Source organism: Sinocyclocheilus grahami, unplaced genomic scaffold (genome assembly GCF_001515645.1).
Source record: "Sinocyclocheilus grahami isolate Dianchi unplaced genomic scaffold, SAMN03320097.WGS_v1.1 scaffold494.1, whole genome shotgun sequence".
NCBI classification, from domain to species: domain Eukaryota; kingdom Metazoa; phylum Chordata; class Actinopteri; order Cypriniformes; family Cyprinidae; genus Sinocyclocheilus; species Sinocyclocheilus grahami.
Genome location: NW_015505673.1, coordinates 281,982 through 306,385, shown reverse-complemented (window position 1 = coordinate 306,385; position 24,404 = coordinate 281,982). Strand labels below are relative to the sequence as shown.

The window sequence follows — 24,404 nt, the reverse complement described above, 5'->3', positions numbered from 1 at the left end:
CTGAATACTTAGGACCATGTGTTATTTCAGTTTTTCTTTTTTAATAAATTTGCAAAAATGTCAACAATTCTGTGTTTTTCTGTCAATATGGGGTGCTGTGTGTACATTAATGAGGAAAAAAAATTAACTTAAATGATTTTAGCAAATGGCTGCAATATAACAAAGAGTGAAAAATGTAAGGGGGTCTGAATACTTTCCGTACCCACTGTATATATATATATATATATATATATGCACCATAATTTTTTCTTAAATTCTGTTTTTTTTTTATTTAAATTTTTCTGGATTCAGTTATTTGTGTTTTAATTTTTTTAGATTACATAATAAAGATTAAATGAAATTTTAGTATTTTTTTGTAAAAAGCATGTCTAATTAATTAAAATTATAAAACTCGCACAATTTAACAACTATTTATTAAAAGTTTGGAACCAGTTTTATTTTTTCCAAGATTTCATTTTTTTTCCCGTTAAAATTTTTCTGGATTCTGTTTTAATAGTTTAATTAAATTTTAATAATCAAAAATCAAATCTAATTAATTGATCTTTATCAATTTGATAATTTATTTTTACAACATTTTTGCAATAATAGGGTTCTATGTAATGTTTAATTTTTACAGAAATTCTGTAAAGTGTTGTGTGTTTTAATTTTTTGGGGATTTATGATTTAATACAAATGTATTATCAAAAAAACAGCGGTAATGAAATGAACACTATCAATTTATTGAAACTTAAAATGAAAAATTCTTCATAATTTTGAGCAAACAAGGCGATGCACATCAGAGGTTTACTGTTAATATTAACACATGGAAGAAACAATTTGTGATTTTCCTTAAGTTTTGAGTTTGAATTTCAATTTTACAAAATAAATAAATAAATTTATTTATTTATTTTTTATTTTATTTCATATATTCATTCATATGCATATGATAATGTTACACAGCATGATTTGTTTTCAGGTTTAAATTTAACTTTGAATCCAATATTTTCACTGTGGACTTTGGATGCCCAATGTATTAAGAAAGTGAATTTTGATTTCATGATGACTCCATCAGTTGATTCCATCATATGCCATAAATCAAGCAATCACTGAGGCTCATCAATAAAAGTGTTCATTAAGAGCACAAATCCAATGGGAGCAAAGCGAATCAAGCGTCATGATTTGCTCTGGGCTCTAAGTTCGCTGCTGCAACTCACTGAAGCGGCAAACAAACAGCTCTGCACATGAACCTCTGAGGCGGTCTCGCTCGTACACACCAGACTCATCCTGAGGCTCTCACAAGCTGCAGGACCTTCAACTTCAAGAACCACTACTTCGGTTTCTTTACAAGATCCCGTTTCTTAATAATATGCTGAAAAGACAGACAGACAGATAGATAGGAGAGAGACAGACAGACAGACAGATAGATAGGAGAGAGACAGACAGACAGATAGATAGGAGAGAGACAGACAGACATATAGATAAGAGAGACAGACATACAGATAGATAGGAGAGAGATAGACAGACAGATAGATATAGACAGACAGACAGACATATAGATATAGACAGACAGACAGATACAGACAGACAGACACAGACAGACAGACAGACAGATACAGACAGACAGATAGATATAGACAGACAGACAGACAGATAGATAGGAGAGAGACAGACAGACAGACAGACAGATAGATAGATAGGAGAGAGACAGACAGACAGACAGATAGATATAGACAGACAGACATATAGATACAGACAGACATATAGATACAGACAGACAGACAGACAGACATATAGATATAGACAGACAGACATACATATAGATATAGACAGACAGACATATAGATACAGACAGACAGACAGACAGACAGACAGACATACAGATACAGACATACAGACAGATAGATAGTAGAGAGACAGACATATAGATATAGACAGACAGACATATAGATATAGACAGTCAGACAGACATATAGATACAGACAGACAGACATACAGATACAGACAGACAGACAGATAGATAGTAGAGAGACAGACATACAGACATATAGATATAGACAGACAGACATATAGATATAGACAGACAGACATATAGATATAGACAGTCAGACAGACATATAGATACAGACAGACAGACATACAGATACAGACAGACAGACAGATAGATAGTAGAGAGACAGACATACAGACATATAGATATAGACAGACAGACATATAGATATAGACAGTCAGACAGACATATAGATACAGACAGACAGACAGACAGACAGACAGACATACAGATACAGACAGACAGATAGATAGAAGAGAGCAAGACAGACAGACAGACAGACAGACAGACATACAGATACAGACAGACAGATAGATAGTAGAGAGACAGACAGACAGACAGACAGACATATAGATATAGACAGACAGACAGATAGACATATAGATATAGACAGACAGACAGACATATAGACAGACAGATACAGACAGAAATATAGACAGACAGACACAGACAGACAGACAGATACAGACAGACAGACAAACAGACAGATAGATATAGACAGACAGATAGATAGATAGATTGAAAGATCTTTCCAGCAGAGGGCAGGAGAGAGTAACAAACATGGACACAAAATAAGAAAGGAAAAGAGACTGTTTTATAGCAACTCTTCACACTGGAAAAATTCCACACAAATCTCAAATGTTTGGCTCATGAGCAACAGAAACATGCTGAACAGCGTGAGAGACAGAACGAGAGCAGAAGAGAAGACAATCGGAAAAACAGTCAACAGACAAAGAGCAGGTCAACACATGAAGAAAACAAACATGTTATCAGCAGGTGAGCTTTCTCTGCTCCCTGACCTCTCGTCATTTCACATCGAATGTCTCCAAACAGAAAGCAGAAACACCACAGGTGTTGCTACAACACACTATTTCCAGACTAAACTGTTATTGTTAGAGGACATGTATCCTGATCCACTGAGTAAGGTTATCCGCATGGTGATAAGGTCATGAAAAAGGGAAACACTTGGATACAGCATTGATCTTTAAGAAACCCACAGTTTTTGCCAATCCAAAAACAGTTTAAAGGTATAAAACAACTCTACCCTAGATCTATGTTACACACTAGAAATATTTTTTTTTCCTTTTCAACAAATGGTTACAGAAAGAAGGTGCCTAAAGTTGGCATGAAATGGAAATTCACCCTATCAATATCAATTGAATATCAATTTAATGGAATAATTTCAACAGATTATGCCACATGCAGACATTTATTGGGTTTCAGCTAGCCACTTTTCATGTTAGGTCTGTTTTGTGTGTTAGAAAAGAGTCAAACATATCTAACAGGCCTCAAGACAAAAACAAACACAGTCTCGGATGCTTCTCAGCTATTCCTCTGCGTACTTAAGTGTGTTAGACAACGGTCTTCATTACCTGCGACCATCTCGCCTGTAAGAGTGTAAGACCGGGTGTGATGGAAACTCTGCACGAGTCCCTCCGTGTTTGTATCCAATGTCTAGATCTTCAGATTGAAGACAGAGCTAAGGTAATATAGGAAGCTTAATTCTGATTGGATTACAGACTTTCCTTTCACATTCTTCTCAAAGAAATAACTACATGTAATCTTTAAAGGAAGGTTTACTTAAAGCCAGAAATGTGAAGCTCATAATTTTATTAAAACACTTACATTAATTCTTCTGTAAAAAAAAAAAGAAAAAAAGTGTGCTATTAACCAAACTATAATTTTTGTGGTGGGACTACTTTTCTAAGCATATGAGGCTTGTCATGCACCTAGTGGTACAGACATAGCAGATGGCTTTTGTTTAGACTGTTTCTGGCGATTTTTCATCATCTGACATTATGAACATATGCAGACAACGGGAAGGAGACAGGTTTATGTTCTTCTGCTGATTCAAGGCAATAGTCTGGCAGACTACCTGCTCAGCTCCATGTAAACAAAGAATTTACAACAGCCCCTTTCTCGGAAGCGTTCATGCTTGGACAATGTGTGAAATTTACTTGCTTTACAGGCGTTAATACGTTTGTCCCAACAATGCTGAAAGACTGGAAATAATGTAAAAAACAAAGACGCCCTGAAGCCAGAGCGTTCCTTTAACACCCTCAGAAATGCACAATTCTCTGGTCCATGTAAATAACTCCTGTTTCAAATTCCAGAAAAACTATCAGATCTTAAACTGAAAAAGAGAATGCTTGTATGAAGCCGTTTTTGCATGATGATCACTGCACAATGAGAAATGACAGACTGAAAGGTCACCATTTACCATTCATTCCCTGCATCTCATAAATTTTCCCAATGGACTCCATCTACTAACAATTATCTGTGACTTTACTAACAGGTTCTGTGAATTACATCGGGTTTGATCACTTGTAGTTAAATTAAAGATCGACTTTCAGTGATGCATCCCAAAAAAAAAAAACTGTAATTTGTTTCTCATTTCATATTTTTAAATGTGATCTAAAACTGAAACAACTTATAGAATATTGTATAATATTTTATAGTCTAGGCTGAAATAATTTTTCAAGCACTGAATATTATTTTAATAACAGCTGTGAACCTAAAAATTCCTCAAATGCAATACTAACATCAACCAACCTATTTTCCCAAAATAAAAAAAAGATGTTCCTAAAACTATGATCTTTATAAATAACAACAAAGTGCTAAAGAATACATAACAAAAGACACAATTCAATTGTTTAGCATTTTCCGCTCATTTTCTCTTTCAGCCATCAATGGAATTTCCAGTCAAAATTTATAGTGCTCGAAATTCCAATTTATTCCTATTCATTTGTGTGTTGTGTACAATGCAGGAAGGATGGTACATCCAGGCCACAAGGGGGAGCTCTTACCTCGTCCCATTCTGAAGTGAATGAAGGTGATTTTTCCAGTCTTCTCTTGGTGATGCTACAGTTGGACACTGACTCACTTCGGCCACCCAATCCCGTCTCTTCCTCACCGGGTGGGGACACCAGCAGGTCGGAGTCGGACTTCGAAAGGCTACGCGCTAATTTGAGATCACCCGGCGGAGGCATCCTTCTCGTCACCGGAGAATCGCACGCCGGTGAGTTGTGTTTTGGCGAACCCCGTGGCTCTTTGTGGACCGTGGCGTAGATAGCTTTGGGGTCAGTGTCCTGGAGAATGGTTTCCATAGTGACCGTCGATTTGGGATGGGGAAGAGGGGCGGAGCTTGCAGATGTCGAAGTGCTGGAAGCCTCGCCGGACTTCACTCCAGAGGACGGCAGTGTGAATGCTTCCTCCCGACAGTCGACCACTGGCGAGGAACCGTGAAGCAGACCAGTGAACTGCTCAGGAACGGCTGCGCTTATATCCTGACCGTGCGAGGAGCTCTCTGTCAAGAGAACAGAAGAGAGAGTGAGAGAGTTACAGGCGGACTGTGGAGCCGTATCTAGACCAGATAACATAAAACCGCCCACTCCACTACTGTCCAGTGCCTGAAACAGATCTGTTTTTGTTTTCTGACTGGAAAAGGGGGGGAAAGAAATGCAGAATGAAAGAACTGCATAAAGAAAGAAAGAAATGCAGAAAGAAATGCAGAAAGAAAAAGTTGGGCTCACCAAATTCCAAAGTGCCCGTGTTAGAAAATTCCAAACGCAGGCTATGAGCAGCTGACTTTTCTCCATAGAGATCTGTTTGTGACTTGCTTGTTCTATTCCCTGTCTCTCTCTGTTGCACTGCTAACAAGCAGACAGCTTTATAAGGCTTGCTTCCAGAGAAGTTATGCCTCACTAAGGATTCCCTTCATTATGAGTGGCAAGCTTGAAACAGGATACCACAGAGACGACTGTGAAAGAAACACACTCGCTCTCTCGCTCACACAAACACCACTTTATGTGTGGGGTTCTTAAAAATTAAATCCCTGCTTTGTGATTACAAAATCCTTCTCCCAGAACAGCAGACTTACATATCTCTTCTTACACCCTCTATCTGGCCTGAAACATACTATAGGCAAGTACATGAATACTTCAATGCAAGCTTGATTTCAAGGGGAGTTGCATTCTTGTTGTCGCCACAGGGGGCACTATAGTGCACATTAGCGAAAATTGCCGTCTTCGCTCACTTTTCTCTTTAGGTCAACTACTGTCATGCCGGAGCAAAAGTTTATACTGAATTTTGCCGAACAAGTTAAAATGTTTTTTTTTTAGATACTTTCCTGAAAAATAACATCAACCTTTGATCCGAATATTCTTACTTCCCTTATCTATAGCAGGTGAAAAACAGAATGTGAAAAGAGCAGTATGTCCAAACTCATAGTATATAAACACGGTCAGAAAAAAAAATGGAACTTCAGGGGTACAGCAGCTTGCCACTGGGGCAGTACCCTCAAAGCGACAACTTTGTACAATCTTTACCCGTAAAGGGTGCACTCTAACACCTTAGAGTTGTACTATGTATCATTAAGGTATTATAATGAACCTTTTATTGGTAAAGAAGGTCACTTTGAGGGTACTGCCTCAGACACAAGCTGCTGCTACCCTAAAGGTACATTTTGAAGTGTGCATTTGATGGACACTTTACTTACTGGGGTGGACTTTACTTAAAGGCAGTAAAACGACACAAGCGATGGCCACGTGACAATGGCAACATGGTGGATGTAGTATTTCCGAATTTCATTCACACTACCCGTAATCATACTACATAGAACATGCTTTTTAAAGGTGCAAAGTTCTTCATCAAATGTAGTAGCTACTCAGAGAGTATGCGACTTCGCAGCTAGACAGACATTTGGGAAACTCTATCGCCCCCTTTAGGACTGGGGTTTACTATCGCTACAGAAACGCAAGTATGTACTGTAGAACTGTGCAATTGCAATTTGTTGGCCCACATTCACGTCTGTTTCACATGTGTGCTCTTGCATAGATGGTTTCTGGCGAGATTGTAGATTCTATATTCGCAAGTGCGACAAGTGAAAAACACTCGTCTGCATCGGTTCTCTACTGTAAATGCACTGCACTTGCCTGAAATGTCTCCTCTGGCAAACACACACAGGCCAAAAGATAAATCCAACCCCACGTCCCCGATACGAGCCAGGCGGCTGGGCAAACGGCCACCATACCAGAGATATCCTGGTGTTGCGTGTGGTGTTTGGTGACAAGAAAACCAAGTCAGCCATATCAGAACCTAAGGCCTGAAACATTCTGTATGCAAGTACACAAACACATTGCACACACTTGGATACACTGTACATAGCTGAACATGAATCTAGCGTTATAGAGATGGTAGAAAACCTCAAGGTGGCAACACAGTTAAAACTGTGCGCAAAACTACGCAAAGAGAACAAAAATACGACCAAGACTAAACTGTGGGTCGCCCTTTGAAGTCCAAAGCAAATCAGAACATTGGAACCTTGTGAGTTTCTTTGTGTCAATATGAGTTTCTGTTCAAATGAACTCAAGTCAGCTCTAATATTTGGTTTACGATAAACTATAATTCGGCAACTCTCTCCTGAGAACTTCATATCTCAAGTTTTCTGAGGCACTGGGACTGAATGAACTGCCCAGGATCAGACACACGAGGCCACAACCATGAGTCCAATCACTTTCCCCATGTAAGTGACACACCTAAAAACGCACACACAGGCAGCTCGGGACTTGAGTCTGTGTTTGCATTTGTGACCCGAAGCGCAACCTGCGACGTCATTTTAAATCAACAAAACCCTCCGGAGAAGATGAAGTCAGTGCTGGTCTCCATCCAAACCCAGGGCTTTAGCGTTGACACTACACATTGACAGCATTTCTCCCAGAGAAAGTCAGGTACAACAACATGTCCGTTTCCAGTAACTACAAGCATGCACTTGTTAAATCATCCAATGTTCAATGAAATAAAAGCAATATGAGCATGTTCCAAGAACAGTCTATGCAATGTCTTAATGTGCAGTCGAAAAGAAAGTGACGTGACATGTGGCTCTGTATATGGAATTAGTGCTCTGCATTTAACCCATCGCTGCTGACACTCAAATAAGTTCACTTTCATCATGGTGAATTCACAAGACTAAATTTTAACATTGGAAACTTTTTGCCCTTATGTGAAACTCCCAAACGTACAGATTACTATTGAATCAACCGATAATTTTTTTGCAAAATGTCTCCAAGCACTGGTAAATGTGACCGAACCTTTAGGAAGCTAACTCAATTGATTTGAAATCCTTTAAATAGGAGAAAAGACCCTCTTAATGGTCACTTGTACACGCCACAAATAGCACACAAGGCTACAACACTTAGTCGATTTCAAGACAGTTTCAATGTAGCATGTTACTAAGCCAACCCTGCAATACTGTAACATTCTTACAAATACATAGCACCATATGTAAAATACACTGTTTTAATGACCCAATAATAATAATAATAAAATTAACCAGACTAAACCGGGTTTGCTGGTCTTTGTTAATCTCCTATCTTGGTCAGACACTGGTCAGTTGGCTGGTTTAAGAGGGGTTTTAGGTACTTTTCAAGTAATCAGGCTGGAAAAACATTTTAAACCAGTCAAGATCTTCTTAGGCTTGTTTGAGCAATTTTTTTACAACCGGAATGCAGTTTTTTCAATGATGTTCAGAATTGAATAAGTATATCTATAACATTTTCCTGCTACTTTCCATGTATCAGTCTAAACCAGCTTCTGCAAGTGTTTTTTTTTTCTTTTTCAGCAGGCTCGTGACTGTGTCTGGCATTTTGGCAATCTGTCTTGAAAAATCTAGATGAGCCTTTACATCGGGAGTGCACCTATAATACCTTGATGAAGTCATGTGACATCAATAGCTAATATTATTAGGAATGTCTACTATTTCACAATGCGTACAGTGTTGTACTGAGCAGGCTGTATGCTAGTTATTCCTTTTCAAACACAGTCAAGCACACTTGAGCAGTGCTGACATCTGATGAACTGAAGTAATGTCACCCCTCAGAATGTTCTAGGGTAACAGGGCTGGCTTCATCGTTCAGCTGTTGCGATCTCCTCGGCTAAGCGCTAAGCGTGTGCCAACAGTGAGAAGCATTTATTAAAAGAGGAAAGGGACGTCTACAACACACAACATGATTTTGCACTTAGGGTGAAGCTTTCATCTCCAAAGCAATAAGGTCAGCCCTCCTTCAAGTTTTCAATTCATCACGCATCGCTCCCGCTGTGAGACCCTGACATGAGAAATATGACGAGTTCAAGCCCTGTTATTTGGGTGTGTGCTAGTGTGTGTCCACAGGCCGATTTCCTGCAGCGTAACTGACAGGTGCTGAGTGCAGTACGGTTGTGGAGGTGGCAGCTGAGGTCTATGAAGCTTGGCGAGGGATGAGAAGGGCAAGGAGATGAGGAGAGACGTTCTGCTGTTTGTTTTGAAACACGAGGAGAGTGTGGGGCTTTAATAGAAATTCCACTGATGTTGATCACACTCAACAATATCATGAAAATGCAACCATAGTAAAACAAGAATTTAATACCATTCTACAATATAATGGTTGTACATGTCTGTTCTTACCATTTCTTCATAGAATTCACCTTTAAAGTAGCAAGCAACCGAGTCAGAATGGCATTCTCTTGGTAATGCTAACTAGAGTCGTGTTACACTGAGTAAACATTGTGCTAAGTTAGGCAAGGATTTCTGAGCGATGACTTTAGGACGATCAGAGAGGGACACCGAGAAAAATCGGGACAAATGCACTGGGACATAACAAATGTGTCCACTTTTGAATTATCATCCTACCAATATTCTCGCTCCAAAATTGTTGACAATTGCAGATAATTTGAAATAGTTCACCCAAAAATGAACATTTGGGCAACTTTTGTGGTACTTCAGTTGTGTTTTTTGGAGTTTCATTTTTGGAACTTGCATGGAAAGGAGCAGTGTGAACATTCTTTAAAATTTCAGCTTTTGTGTTTCACAGGACAAAAAGAAAAAAAGAAGACAGCATAGCGGTTTAGATCATATGGAGCCCTTAAAGGAATATAGCGATGAAAAAATATGAGATGGGAGGAAAAGTTATATTTCAATGCTTTTGTATTCGCTCACAAAAGCATTGAAATATAAATATTTTTTCTCTTCTCTTATTAATTTCATCACAAAGTTTCTCAAGTAACACAACAGTTTTACAAGCGAACACAAATGTTTAACGAAATGCGAAAAGTTAAGTGAGCAAATGCAAAAGTTTAGCAAGCAAACGTAAAAGTCGATTAGAGTAATGCAGGTTTAGTGAGCAAAAACAAAAGTTTAATGAACAAACACTAAAGTTTAGTGACTAAAAACAAAAGTTTAGACAGCAACCGCAAAAGTTCAGCAAGCAAACAAAAGTTTAATGATCAAATGCAAAAGTTTAGTAAGCAAACAAAAGTTTAACAAACAAACACTAATGTTTAGCCAGCACATGCAAATATTTGCTGGAGGAATGCAAAAGTTTAACAAGCAAAATTTAGCAAACAAATGTTTAGTGAGCAAACAAAAGTTTAACGAACAAACTAAAGTTTATTGGTGGAATGCAAATGTTTAACAAGTGAACTTAAAAGTTTAACAATTAAACAAAACTATGGTGAACTATGTAATTTAGAGAGCAAACATCAAAGTTTAGTGTGCAAACATAAAAGTTTAATGTACAAAAACAAAAGTTTATTGGGCAATGCAAAAGTTTAACGAGTGAACGAAGTTTCTCGTGTAAATGCTACGTTTCTTGGGGGAACTCAAAGGTTCTGTTAGACAGTGCAAAAGCATTGAAACACAATTTTCCTCCCATCTCATTTTTCCCAATGTCCCTTTAGGGGCTCCTTATAAATGATGAGAGGGTGAGCAAATAATATTTAAAAGGAACTATTCCTTTAAAGACAGTCCAAAATTATAATAATTATATTTGTCACTCAACTAAGTTATTGTTATTCAGCAATGGCAATAACACCGTAAAGTATACCTCTTAGTGTTTACAGTGTCATTAGCAAGTGAGCTCCTTGAGCATTCACACAAGCACACACTCACCTCCAGACGTCTGTCCTGTGCTAAAATGAGGTGCAGGCGGCTGCAGAGTGTTTGTGTTGGACCCTGAAGGTCGCAGGTCAATGTGTGCAGTGCTCTTTCGCTGCAAAAAACACCAATATCCACACATTAAGTAATGTCTAGGTTTTGTCAGATGCACAATCACACAAAAACTGTGTCTGTATCACACACACAGGTACACACACACAGGTACACAGGTACACACACACGTACACACACGCGCAGGTACACACACGCACACACACGCACACGCACACACACGCGTTCGGACAGCTTGACAGATCTGAGACTGCACAAAAAGTGATGGAAAATGTAATGAACAACAAAGCTTTGTTCCAAAACCTTAGAGCTTCCTATGCATGCAGCATTTTAAAGCATCCTGGAATCCCAAATTATGCTGCCTCCTAATATACTGTTTTAACCAAAGGCAGCATAACGTGCATCTTTTGCAAAGGTGTCAATCCAAAAATGCACCATGCCAAGCTAATCAGAAACAAGAGAAATGTTGATTATAAATAAGCATGTTTCCATTAAGATACTTGTGTGCGCTGTGTATTGTATGGTTTTGTTTGAGTAAAAAGCTAATAAGCTTGGCAACATGCTGATATCAAACTCTACCGGAATGTATTGTGAATCTCGAGTCTTGTGTGAAGCAATATGTGCTGCTTCCTAAAGTGTTATAAATCACTTGTGAGGTGTCATAGCAGTTAAGATGTTGCCTTATAAGGCAGCTGCCTATGTAGGTACATTAGTAGGCAGTGAGGTTTTGGGACAAAGCTCAAGCCTAATTAGCAGTAATATTCTCACCTGAGGTAGGACACTGTTAGAAGACTTGGCAGAGACCTCCACATCTGGAGATAAAGACATCGAGTTATTCAATAGAAAGATACATCAGTACCAAACAAAACATATAAAATACAGCAAATGAAGGGCACATCTTGTAAAACTTACCGTAAGTAACACTTTAGTACAGGGAGGAATTCTCACTATTAACTAGTTGCTTATTAGCATGCGTATTATTAGCATATTGGCTGGTTATTAGTACTTACAAAGCACATATTCTACATCCCTAACCCTACCCAATACCTAAAAATAACAACTACCTTACCAACTATTAATAAGCAGCAAATTAAGAGTTTACTGAGGTAAAAGTCATAGTTAATGGTTTGATAAAAGCGTTGGACTTTAAAATAAAGTGACCAAAATTGATGACATACAGATTTCCTTCACTTTTAGGATTTAACTAGTGGTATATTAGTATTATTTACATATTTTTATTATTGTATATATAAATTAGCTTATTTTTATATTAAATTACCCTTAGTACGTCAACTATTTGTGTGTGTGTGTATATATGTATGTATATATTCACTGAAAGTAAAAAAAAAAGAAAAATAGTAAAAGCATTTAATAAAAGTGATTTAAAAATAAGCTGACTTAATAAATAAATAAATAAATACATATACACACACACATATATATATATATATATATACATAAATATATATATATGTCTTTATTTATTAATAAATCTCAGTTTTTCTTTTTTTTACCATTTTAATAATTTCTTTACTTTCAGTAATTTTAGTACTTCAACTTAAAACATTTATTTCAGTTAGTTCTAGTTTTTCATTATAAATCATTTTAATTTACAAAAAGGTAAACTAGTTTTAGTTAACAATAACATTACTGTTCTGACATCACGGTTTGATTATTTAAAAGAAAGACTAGAGATCAGAAACACCTGTTCTAGCATACTATAATGTTGTAGCTGTTATTTTCCTTGATGACACTGCCATATATAGGAAAGGCATATGTGAATTAGCTCATGTTTAATAAACAAAGAAGTGAGGCAAATCTCTGAAGCGTCTGTGAGGTCTCAGAACAAGAGGACACCATGGGAAATGTGCGTGCACCTGCTTTGCTTTGTGTGTTGTTGGGGATTTTGGTCTGTGCGGTGACTAAGAGTTCATATGTGTGCTCTTCCTCTTCCAGAGGCTCGGCGCGTTCATCCACACTGCTGTTGGTGTAAACCGCCTACAGAGAGAGAGAGAGCGAGAGAGAGTCGCTTATTTCACAGTCCGTACCACTTTACGAGCAGAGGTACTATGAATATGATGACCGTTTTAATAACAGTGGATAACAGCATTAACTTTGAATGGCTGACATTTATATGACAGTCCAATGAGTGATCGTTTTGCTGACACTGCACGAATGTATCAAAAAAAGCTTTGTATAAACGTCTGGCCTACTACTTCAACTCAGAGTGGTTCATTAAAACCAAGTGTTCAGAAGTTGTGAACCTCTGAATCCAGCCGCAGTGTATTGGTCATGGGCTCCCGAGTCTTTCAGACAGAAGGTTTGCTGTGTGTTGCAGAGATCCACAGCATTAATATTCACGAGGAGGCTGTTTGATTTGGGTAGACGTGCGGAAACAGCAGTCAGCGAGTGGAAAGACAGATTCAACAGCCTCTCGCCGCAATATTCATTGTTCTGCTCTCCACCATGTGCACTGCTGCAAATTAATGTCTGTTCATTACGTACTCACAAGACTTGTCATATAGAAATTAAATATAGACAAAAAAGGTTCATGCCAATACTACTTTTTAAACATTCATTATAGTAACGTGAGGTACCATGTACGGTTACCATGCTATTACCACCATGATACCTTCCCTGCACATTTTTTCAAGGGAAAATAAAATGAATTATTTTGAATGCGGTTAAACAAAGGTGAGCAATTCCTTGTTCATATCTGAAGAGATTTGTAGAGAAACATATTTTTTATTAAATATCAGACGATAAAGTAGGCAGATACTGTTAACAGCAGGGTACATCACATCTGCCAAATGGAAGCACTGGCCTGTTCTTCCAGAGGTATTTATTAAGGATTCCAGACTTAATTTGATTTTAGTAACATATGATGTGAACCAAACAATGGATCTCCGACCAGGGATTTTACCTCAGAGCTGAGACCCTCTTCATGTGCAGGCTGACTCTGCGGAGGATGGCGCTCTTTCTGTAAGACACATTCAACACATTTACTATCAAACATGCTGAAAATGTCTTTTTTTGTTTTTTTTGAAAGAAAGATTTTTCAAAGAAATCACTATTCAAAGTCTCCATCTAGTGGAGGAAATTGTACTACATCCACTATTCAGATTTCAAAAACAAATCTTCACACAACTGCCAAGCAATATAATTCATAACTGTATATTTACAGTTGCCAAGAAATATATTAGCTTTTCATTAATACAGAATGTGTGTTTATTAGAAAAGAGCTAAAAATGAAATACTTGTTCCTTGTAATTGGTTGTTTTCAGCCAACAAAGGTTTTAAGACGGAAGTATATCTCGCACACTCACCCTCCCGGCTTCGCTGTCCGGTCGTCCGGAGTCTCTGTCCGATGACTTTCCGCTGGCCAGACTGTCCAGTGAGACGCACGAGGACGCCTCAAACAGAGCTTCATACGGACTCTCTTCCACAGGGGTCGAAGCCAAACCGGATATGAGCTCACTGACCTGCTGCTCCATTTCTCCTGTCGAAACACACACATATGCATTACAACATCTGCACAACATCTGGCACACGGATACCACGAGCATCAGCCATCAGGCATCTGTGTGAGAACCACGACTCAATCGCAGATTATACAAATGGCCACATGATAGAATGCAATATGCACTGATAAAACATTTCACAAAGTAGCTTTGCATTCATGCTCTGTCGTAATTACTAGATGTTGTAAATTGCAATTACGAATTCTACAAGGACATGCAGGCTTTTCGCATGTTGCAATTTCATAATTTCGCTAATTTCCCACATCACCTTACTACATTGCATGTTTAATTCAGTGAATGTTGTCTAGCAGGCTTACAGAAAATACAGCTTTTTTTAAAATTGTCTATGCAATTTTGTGTAAAATAGTCTTAACTTTTAGCAATCGGATCAAATAACGAGTCAAGAAAAATTTAAGTATTCTAAATAATTTAATATCACTTCAGACTCTATCATCACATTTTGTGCATAGAGAAGGTTTGCATACTGCGCAGAGTATACATATCATACACCGCAGAAATATTAAAGGTAGTACTGCATGACAGAATGCTTTTCTAAACAAAATAATTATCAAATAAATCAGACTTTTAGGGTGTGTTCACACTTGGCATGTTTGGTTCAGTTGAAATGAATTCTGGTGCGATTGCTCTTTTAGTGCACTTCGGAATAAGTGTGAACGCTGCCATCCGAACACTGGTGCGCATCAAACAAGTGGACCAGAGTCAAACCGGAGTCAAACAACGGCACCAGAGTTCATCTGAAAAAGATGCCATTATTGTCAATGAACTCTGGTGCAGTTCCACTAAAATAAGAACACAACTAACTTAACTAAACACATAAAAAACAAACCAAAAACTTTCTCTTCTCATCATGGGAGCTATTTTGCCCATTACAGGTCAGTACAGGCATGGAACCTGCGCTCCCTTGCAGGAGATCTTCAGGAATTCTTGCTGCCGTTTCGACTCCTTTACACATTTTATAAGCTCTTCATGAGTCATCAGCCGGTTTAAATAACACTATATGTACACACATACAACGAGTGCATTCATTCCAGCACACAGCATTATCTTGGATGTTCAGCAAGTTGCAAAATATGCATCATAAAAGCTGTCCAGTCAGGTTATGATTGTATCCTTATGGCTTTTGTGTCTTTGGGTTCAGTGTTAAAATCAAAGTGTGAATGAGAACTGAACTCCAACTGTAAACACACCCTAACTGCACTACCTTAAATAAAACTAACAACATCTCTCAATATCACTTAACTGACTGTTTGGCGTATCAAAATAAATTCCTAAAAATCCAGCGGTTAATTGCATCTAAAATTTAGATCTATCATTTTATGAAAAGCAAATAACACTTGACTAACCTTATATTTTAACATGTATTTTTGTTACATTTCAATCAAAACTTTTTATAATGGAGAATTTATACAGATAATGAACAATTATTATTCATTTTATATCCATATTCTGCATCTTTTATAACAACTTAAAAAGTCTGTGGTTATGAGGAGGATGAGCCAAGAGATATTAAGACTATATAAGCATCATGTTGCAATAACTGTGTGAATGCCACTGCAGTAATAGTCTGTAGAGAGAGAGTGTGTGAGTGTGAGTGTGTGAGAGAGTGTGTGTGTGAGAGTGTGTGTGAGTGTGTGTGAGTGAGAGAGTGTGTGAGTGTGAGTGAGAAAAGTGTGTGTGAGTGTGAGTGTGAGAGTGTGTGTGTGTGTGTGTGTGCGTGCGCACTACTGCTAGCTACTAGTTAACCATCATCTTATTTTATTGGATTCATATAAATAAGTTCATATTACTCATGAATAATGTTTTTTTTTTTTTTTATCCGATACCTCAAATAATTTGAGTTAAATCATTGGGTTTTAAAGTGTACTCACTTTTATTTCTCATGGTACTAAATGCAATTTAATTCTTAACTTTAAAATTGAAAGAAAAATGCGATGCGAGAACTCATTAAATAATGCGATATTCGATACGATAATGCTTAAAGTGCCACACGCTCAGATGAAACAGTTTTACTCAGCTGTTGCTGAGTCAGTTCTGTGAACTTCTATAACTATCTTGTGTCATATATCTATATACTGTATATAGATATGGTTATTTGTATGCATGTATATACCAAGAGTTCCTGTAAAACCACAACAAAGTCCTTGTGTTTGCGCACACTTAAGTGGTGAATAAAGCTCATTCTAATTCTGATTCTAATAAGAAAGCACCCCTACAACAACTTCTGAAAGTGAACGGTATGTGTTTTACTCGAGCATTACATAAAAATGTCATTTTATGAACTGAATAATAAAAAGGAAAAATAAAACACTGCTTAGTATTTCCTCTTTGAATTCAATATGCACTGATTCTTATTTAAGCTACAAATGTTATTTAGGTAAGAGCAGTGAGTGATTTTCTCTTTGTCTTTTGTTTATGGCCCCAAATATTGCAAGCTGTAGCGATATGCATATTGCGATATGTACATTTGCGATATTTCGATATATTGCACAGCCCTAGCTTGTACCTAATATTCTAAGTGTGAGATATTTCATTGAGTGGAGTTTTTCGAGTGTTTCTCTGACCTTTTCTCTTGGGACTCAGGCTCTCTTGAGGTGGAGGCACTGGTGGAGGAGGGAGGCTCGTGTCTGACGGACGGACGCTCATATGAGCTTTAGAGAGAAGACAGGAGTGAAAACGATGACCTGAGGAGAATTCAGAGATGTGTGTGTGATATCTGGTCCAGACGTACCTTGTATGAGGGCGGCGATCTGTCGACTCTTTTGAGAGGGCATGTCTCTAACAGTGTCCAGCGCTGTTAGACTCTTACTGTCCACGATATTCACATCAATACCTGGAAAACAATCGCACAGAGCGTCCTGGGTACAATTTCTGTAGTCCAACCATTTGTAATTTCTGCATTTGAGTTTATTTTGACCTGCGTTGAGTAGTTTTTGTACTACTTCTGTCTTTCCAAATAGAGCTGCTTCATGAAGGGCACTGCCTTTCTCGGTCTGTTAACAAAGAAAACTTTCATCATAAGATGCAGAGGCACATACAGTGACCCCAAAATGTTTTAGACACTTGGATAGAAGTTGTGAAGGTTGAAATGTCATGCACGTTCTGTTTTAGGTCAGTTGACTGCAATAACTGAGTCCGATGTGGCATATCAGACGACACGCAGACCAGACAAACTCATTTTCACACTGCAGGGGCTTTCTCAGCGTGTTAGCAGACAAACCAGACTGTGTCCATGTGGGTCGCTGCTCTGAGGATGTACTGAGTGAGAGACAGATGGCAGGTTGTTACTGTTAAGCGTGCGAGCAGGTTTCTCAGGTAGAGGCAGGAGTGTTCTGGCAAGGTGCTAAAGAGCAGCTACTTCAAATCGCTGTGAGAAACTGAGATCAAAGCAGCTGCACTGACTGCTGAAAGCCCAGCTAACACACACCCGCACTGATGAGCGGCTCAACTCTTTCAGCTCAAACCAAAACAACATTTAAACCTATTCTGCTTCTGTAATTCCTTTTTAAAAGTTATATATTTTTTAAAGAAATTAATACGTTTATTGAGCAGGGATGCATTACATTGATCAAAAGTGACTTCGGTAACACTTTATTTTAGGGTCTCTTAACTAGTTGTTTATTAGCATGCATATTACTAGTATATTAGCCATTTATTAGTACTAATTAAGCACATATTAAAGTGACATCAGTGGTTCAACTGTAAAGTTACGAAGCTACAAGAATACTTTTTTGCGCCGACACACGCTCGCGTCATGATACTGTCGTGAACGTGCGTCCAAAGTGATGCAGTAGAGACGAAAATTTGGAATAAAGTCATTATTTGTGTTTTCTTTGCGCAAAAAAAGTATTCCCGTAGCTTCGTAACTTTACAGTTGAACCACTGATGTCACACGGACTACTTTGTCGATCATCTTGGTTCTTTTCTGGACCTTGAACGTGGTAGTTACCTTGCTGTCTATGGGAGGGTCGAAGATGAACGAAGGTCTTACGGGTTTCGAACAACACGAGGGTGAGTAATTAATGACAGAATTATCATTTTTGGGTGAACTAACCCTTTAATGCCTTATTCTACATCCCTAATCCTACCCAACACCTAAACTTAACACCTACCTTATTAACTATTAATAAGCAGCAAATTAGGAATTTACTGAGGAAAAAGTCAGAGTTAATAGTGAATAAGTGTTCCATATTCTAAAGTGTTACCAAGACTTTTATAATGTAACAAAATATTTCTATTTCAAATAAATGCTGTTCTTTTGAACTTTATATTCATACAAAAAATGTATCACGGTTTCCACAAAAATATGAAGCAGCACAACTGTTTTTATCATTCTAATAATAATCTGAGCAGCAAATCAGAATACTAGAATGATTTCTGAAGGATCATGTCACACTGAAGACTGCAGTAATGATGCTGAAAATTCAGCTTTGATCACAGGAATAAATTACATTTTACTATATATTACAATAGAAAACAGCTATTTTGAATTGTAATATTATTTCACAATATTACAGTTTTTACTGCATTTTTGATCAAATAAATGCAGCCTTGGTTAGCAGAAGAGACCTATTTCAAAACATTAAAAAAATATGACTAAATTGTTTTGCTGAGTGAAAAAGAAAAGAAAAAAAAACAAAGGATGTGGCCAAAAACCAAAAAAAACACTGGCATTATAATAAATACCCAAAGTACATGAAGGAAGTCAATATAGAAAGTAATTCACATAATTGTCAAGTTCTTTTTTGTTTTGTTCTCACAAATGAAAACGCAGTACAGTGCAACAATCACATCACATTTGATGTTTTACACATGTGGAGCAGACATTTTAACAATGAGATTTTGCTGTGGCCAGAGCTAACCAGCATAACATGACAGAAACTTGAACCCAAGACGGGAATACTAGCATACTGCACAGTAACCACTGAATATTATCATCTTAAAAACTGCAGATGATGCAGATATTATGTAAAAAAAAAAACAAAAAAAAAAAGTTGTCGTCTTAGAATTTGGAAAAATCAAGTAGTCCTTACACACAGGAAATGTTGAATGTGAATCGTTAGCGCAAAAACAGAATTTACCGTCTGTTGCTCCATTTCTGCTTAGGTCAGAATGTGAGAGAGAAAATTCAGCTCAAATCTAAAGTCTGCCCATCCTCACCTGGTAGTTGAGATCCACGCCGGAGGCCAGCAGCACCTCCACCACGGCCAGGTGTCCGTTGCGGGAAGCCAGGTGGAGAGGGGTGTGCTTCTTGGTGTTAGAGCTGAGCAGGTTGGGATGAGCGCTCAGCAGAAGTTTGACCACCTCCAGCCGGCCGTAGAGCGCAGCCAGGTCGAGCGGCGTCTCAAACTTGTTGTTGCGCATGGTGGGGTCGGTCAGCTCCTCCAGCAGCAGCTGCACCACCTGAGTGTGTCCGTACTGAGCCGCACAGTGCAGCGGCGTCTCGTTGTCATTGTTCTGCGGAGAGAAGGAAGAAGAGAGGAGAAGGAGATGTTGATGGACAGAAAGGGCTGATTACTTCAGAACCTGTGCTTAAAAGATCGAGGAAGGAACCGAGGAAGCTGTAGCATTTGCTGAAGACTCCAGTGGGTCGTTAAGCTATGTGACTCTTTGACATAGCTTTGCAATAAAGCCGGCTTTTTGAAGAATGAATAAAAAAACAGAGCAGAATTGTGGGAAATTCATAACTTTGGAGACAAACTGCAGACTGAATTTATGAAATTACCCAAAACACTGACACCCTTATTCAACCAACGATTTTATGGAGACCGACATAGAGCAGAAGAGAACATGCAAGCTTGACCACACTCAACATCCTCAGGATCTACTAATCAGTGCTAGAATACGCTCTCATTTTGAACACTGTATGCATTACTATTTCTAACCCAACAGACTGACTTTTGTTAAATGTTTTTGCTTGGAAAAATATGACACTTATTTTATATCTAATTCAATGATATTCATACATTAAGTGTGACTTAAGTCTCTAAATGTGCGCACTACTGCTCAAAAGCTTGGGGCGGGTGCGATTTCTTAATGTTTCTGAAAGAAGCCTTTATGGCTGCATTTAATTGTTCAAAAACAGTAATATTGTGAAATAGTTTATTATTTAAAATAGCTGTTTTCTATTGTAATATATTGTCAAATGTAATTTATTCCTGTGATCAAAGCTGAATTTTCAGTCTTCTGCGTAACATGATCTTCAGAAATCATTCTAATATGCTGATTTGCTGCTCAAGAAACATTTCTGATTATTATCAATATTGAAAACAGTTGTGCTGCTTAATATTATCTATAGAAACCATTATACAGTTTTTCAGGAATATTTGTTGACAAAGGTTAAAAGAACAGCATTTATTTGAAATAGAAACCTTTTGTAACATTATAAATGTCTTTACTGACATTTTTTTATAAATGTATTGTGTCCTTGCTGAATGGAAGTATATAAAAAAAATCATACTGACACCAAACTTTTGGATGGTAGTGTATTTGCACTATATCTGTCTTTGGTTAACTAGCACGCTTGGTATTTGCATGGGGCATTTAAAACTCCAGACTACTTGACAGCTAATGCAGACTGAAATATGTTTAAATTAGTGAGTTAAACAAAATGGCACATTGTATTGAATACTCAGCATGACTATAACAAAGCATCCAACTCCACAATGACTGATGTACTGTAAGCCACAGCGGTTAAACCCTGAGCATTAGAGGGCGCTCTTATATTTGCTTTGTTTGCCAACTGAATTAAGTGAAATCTTATGTGTGTAAATATGGAATTACACAATAGATAAACACTTTGACTTGAGCTCTGATGGTACACACTAGAGGACTGATTTTATAGCATTTGATTGGATGAATGTGAATGTCCTCTCAGAGCAGTGCTCAGAGATCAGTGCATGTGTGTGTGTGTGTGGGGGGGGAGGGGGGGGGGGGAGGGGGGGGGTAGGTACAGCAGCAGATGTCTGATGCACAGAAGAAGAGGTTGTGAAGGCCTCTGAGCTGCCAGCAGCCGGCACAAGCCACATCACACACCACCATGTGTGTGTGTGTGTGTGTGTGTGTGTGTGTGTGTGTGTGTGTGTGTGTGTGGAGTGAATGAAAATGAGTGATGTGCTGGTTTAATGACCACACCCCAGAAGTACATAATCAGATACACACACACACCACTGCATCTATGTGGTAAATATACATAATGGACCTTGAAAAAAAATATAGAGAGAAGGCAAAAGAGAGAGACAAAGAAATAATAATAATAATAATAATAATGATAATAATAATAATAATCATATCATAAAACAATAAATATCATTAAAAAAATGAATAACTGTATTGTGCATTTATTTATATGTTTTAATATTATTTTAATATGAAAATAAAATATATTTATTGTACCATGTATATCCATTATTATTATTAATTAAAATAACTATTGTGCATTTATTTATTTGTTAGTTTGTTTGTTTTTTAATGTTAATATGAATACAAAATATATTTATTGTTTAATTTTTAACCATTATTATTACTACATTTATTTTCATTATTATCACTATTATGACGATCATTTTTAGTGTTAACGATATTAGTACAAAATATTTTTTTATTCTATTTATTTATCGTTATAATCATCATCATCATAATTATTATTATTATTTCAATATATTAATAATATTATTATATTAAAATATTTTGTGTAATTTTTCATTATTACTGTTGATGTTGTTGATGATAAAACAAAAAAATCTATTTAATTGTACAATTTTTATTTATTTATTATTATTATTGATATTATTAGAACATATTTTGTCATTTTTTTCATTACGACTAGTATTATTGTTGTTCTTTATATGCCAACAGTAATAATACAAAATAGTTTACATTTTATTATACATTTTTTATCAAGACTTTGAAGAGAGAGAGAGAGAGAGAGAGAGAGAGAGAGAGAGAGAGAGACGAAGAGACAAACACACAGAAAGACAGAGGTCACAGTAAGAGCCAATGGGACACAGACGGGAGAACAAAACTACACCTGCTGTGTCCCCCACAGATGAGAAAACCAAAACACAGCAAGCCCTTTATTCTTCACACTGAAAAAAGGAAAACCACAACACACCCACTAGAATCAGATCCTGTAATATGGGCTCTGACATCTTCAGAGTGACTGTGAGCTCTTGTTCAGGCCGTGTAAGCTTGAGCGCAGAGATTTCGACCGACATAAACACAACAGATCCTGAGAGATCCTGAGGAAACCCCTGGAGTCGACCGGTATCTGATGCAGATCTCCATTCTCAGCTCCTCAGTGAGCACAGTCGCCTCCTCAAACACCATCTCTCTCGCTCTTTTCCTTAACTCAGAGTTGTGTGTCAGCGACTTTTCATGTCTCTGCTGAGGAACCGGACACCGCAGAGGTTTCAAAGTCTTTCAACATGAAACCAGCTTCACACAAGAGATTCATTTTGCTGTTAATTCCGGCCCACTGCTGACAAACCGACGCACAGGAGAAGTGAGCTTTCACCGTTTCAAACAGAACGCGCTGATCTGCCTTTGACATTTTAAAAACAACACGTGCACAACAGAAACACTGCAGTGTGTTTGTATTTCTTCTGTTTGTCACAGCACGTTAGCGCTCGCAAGCCCAGAAAGGACCTACCTCTAAAATGCTAATGGACGAGCTTCAAAAATAAAATGTGAAGAAAATGACATGAAATCCGTTTTCATTTAAATCTGTACTACATATTTGGAGTCACCATCAGATGGTGGGTGTCCAACATTTAAGGGAGTCTGAATACTTTCCGTACCCACTGTATATATAAATCATATATAAGAGTCATATGGACATATGGCTTTTGGCTCCTGAAAGCTTTCAATCGATGTAATTGCACGGAAAATGGCAACCAGCACATTTCTCAAAATCCCTCTTTTTGTGTTCCACAAAAGAAAGTCACTCATGCAGGTTTGTAAATTTGGATTTTGGGGTGAACAATTTCTTTCACAGTCGATGGCCTTTCCTGATCTCTGGACTAAACATGATAAAACGAGTGCAAACCGACAGAGCTTAGCTTTCCTCTCTGCGATTAATAAGCCCAAGGACTCCTCATCTTATCGCATGCACGTGAGCACATGTGCCCTTCCTGAGGGAGCAAACTCCATGAGCGCATTAACACAAGTTTCACATATGCATATTCACAATTTCACTGTATGAAATTCAGCGTTTCAGTTACACAGGAGACAAACGCAGCCTGGCGATGGATTATTCTAGAAGGGTTATGATATGCAGCCTGTCAGGTCAGCGCACATGCGTACGGATGAGGATGAGGATGAGGATAATCAGTGCTGAAAGCTGACCCACCACGTGATGTCATACTGATTACATCATCAGCGTGTGCCTGTGGGAACAGCTGCCGCCACCAGAGCAGCGCACGAGACACACACACACACGCACACTCTCACATACACACTCTCACACTCACACAAACACACACTCACACATACACACTCTCTCACACACATACACGCACACTCTCACATACACATACACACTCTCACACTCACACAAACACTCTCACACAAACACACACTCACACACTCTCACATACACACTCTCACACACACTCTCTCTCACACACACACACACACACACACACACGCACACTCTCACATACACACTCTCACACACACTCTCTCTCACACACACACACACACTCTCTCTCTCACACACACACACACACACACACACACACACACGCACACTCTCACATACATACTCTCACACTCACACAAAAAACACTCTCACACAAACACACTCACACACTCTCACATACACACTCACACACACACACACACACTCTCTCTCACACAC

General features: G+C 38.0%; 1 protein-coding gene across 4 annotated transcripts in view; it reads right to left on the bottom strand.

The window, feature by feature from the left end:
- The window catches only part of LOC107554220 (ankyrin repeat and SAM domain-containing protein 1A), a 126,480-nt gene that overhangs the window by 53,608 nt on the left and 48,468 nt on the right, over positions 1–24,404 (bottom strand). For all 4 annotated transcript variants that reach the window (XM_016236664.1, XM_016236666.1, XM_016236667.1 and 1 more), the window contains 10 exons: positions 19,706–20,002; positions 17,463–17,538; positions 17,277–17,378; positions 17,110–17,196; positions 14,333–14,505; positions 13,930–13,986; positions 12,884–13,004; positions 11,775–11,818; positions 10,950–11,049; positions 4,834–5,333 (listed from right to left, as the gene is read on the bottom strand). In XM_016236664.1, coding sequence (XP_016092150.1) covers positions 4,834–5,333; positions 10,950–11,049; positions 11,775–11,818; positions 12,884–13,004; positions 13,930–13,986; positions 14,333–14,505; positions 17,110–17,196; positions 17,277–17,378; positions 17,463–17,538; positions 19,706–20,002 — 1,557 coding nt within the window. The remainder of the gene's footprint in view (positions 1–4,833; positions 5,334–10,949; positions 11,050–11,774; positions 11,819–12,883; positions 13,005–13,929; positions 13,987–14,332; positions 14,506–17,109; positions 17,197–17,276; positions 17,379–17,462; positions 17,539–19,705; positions 20,003–24,404) is intronic.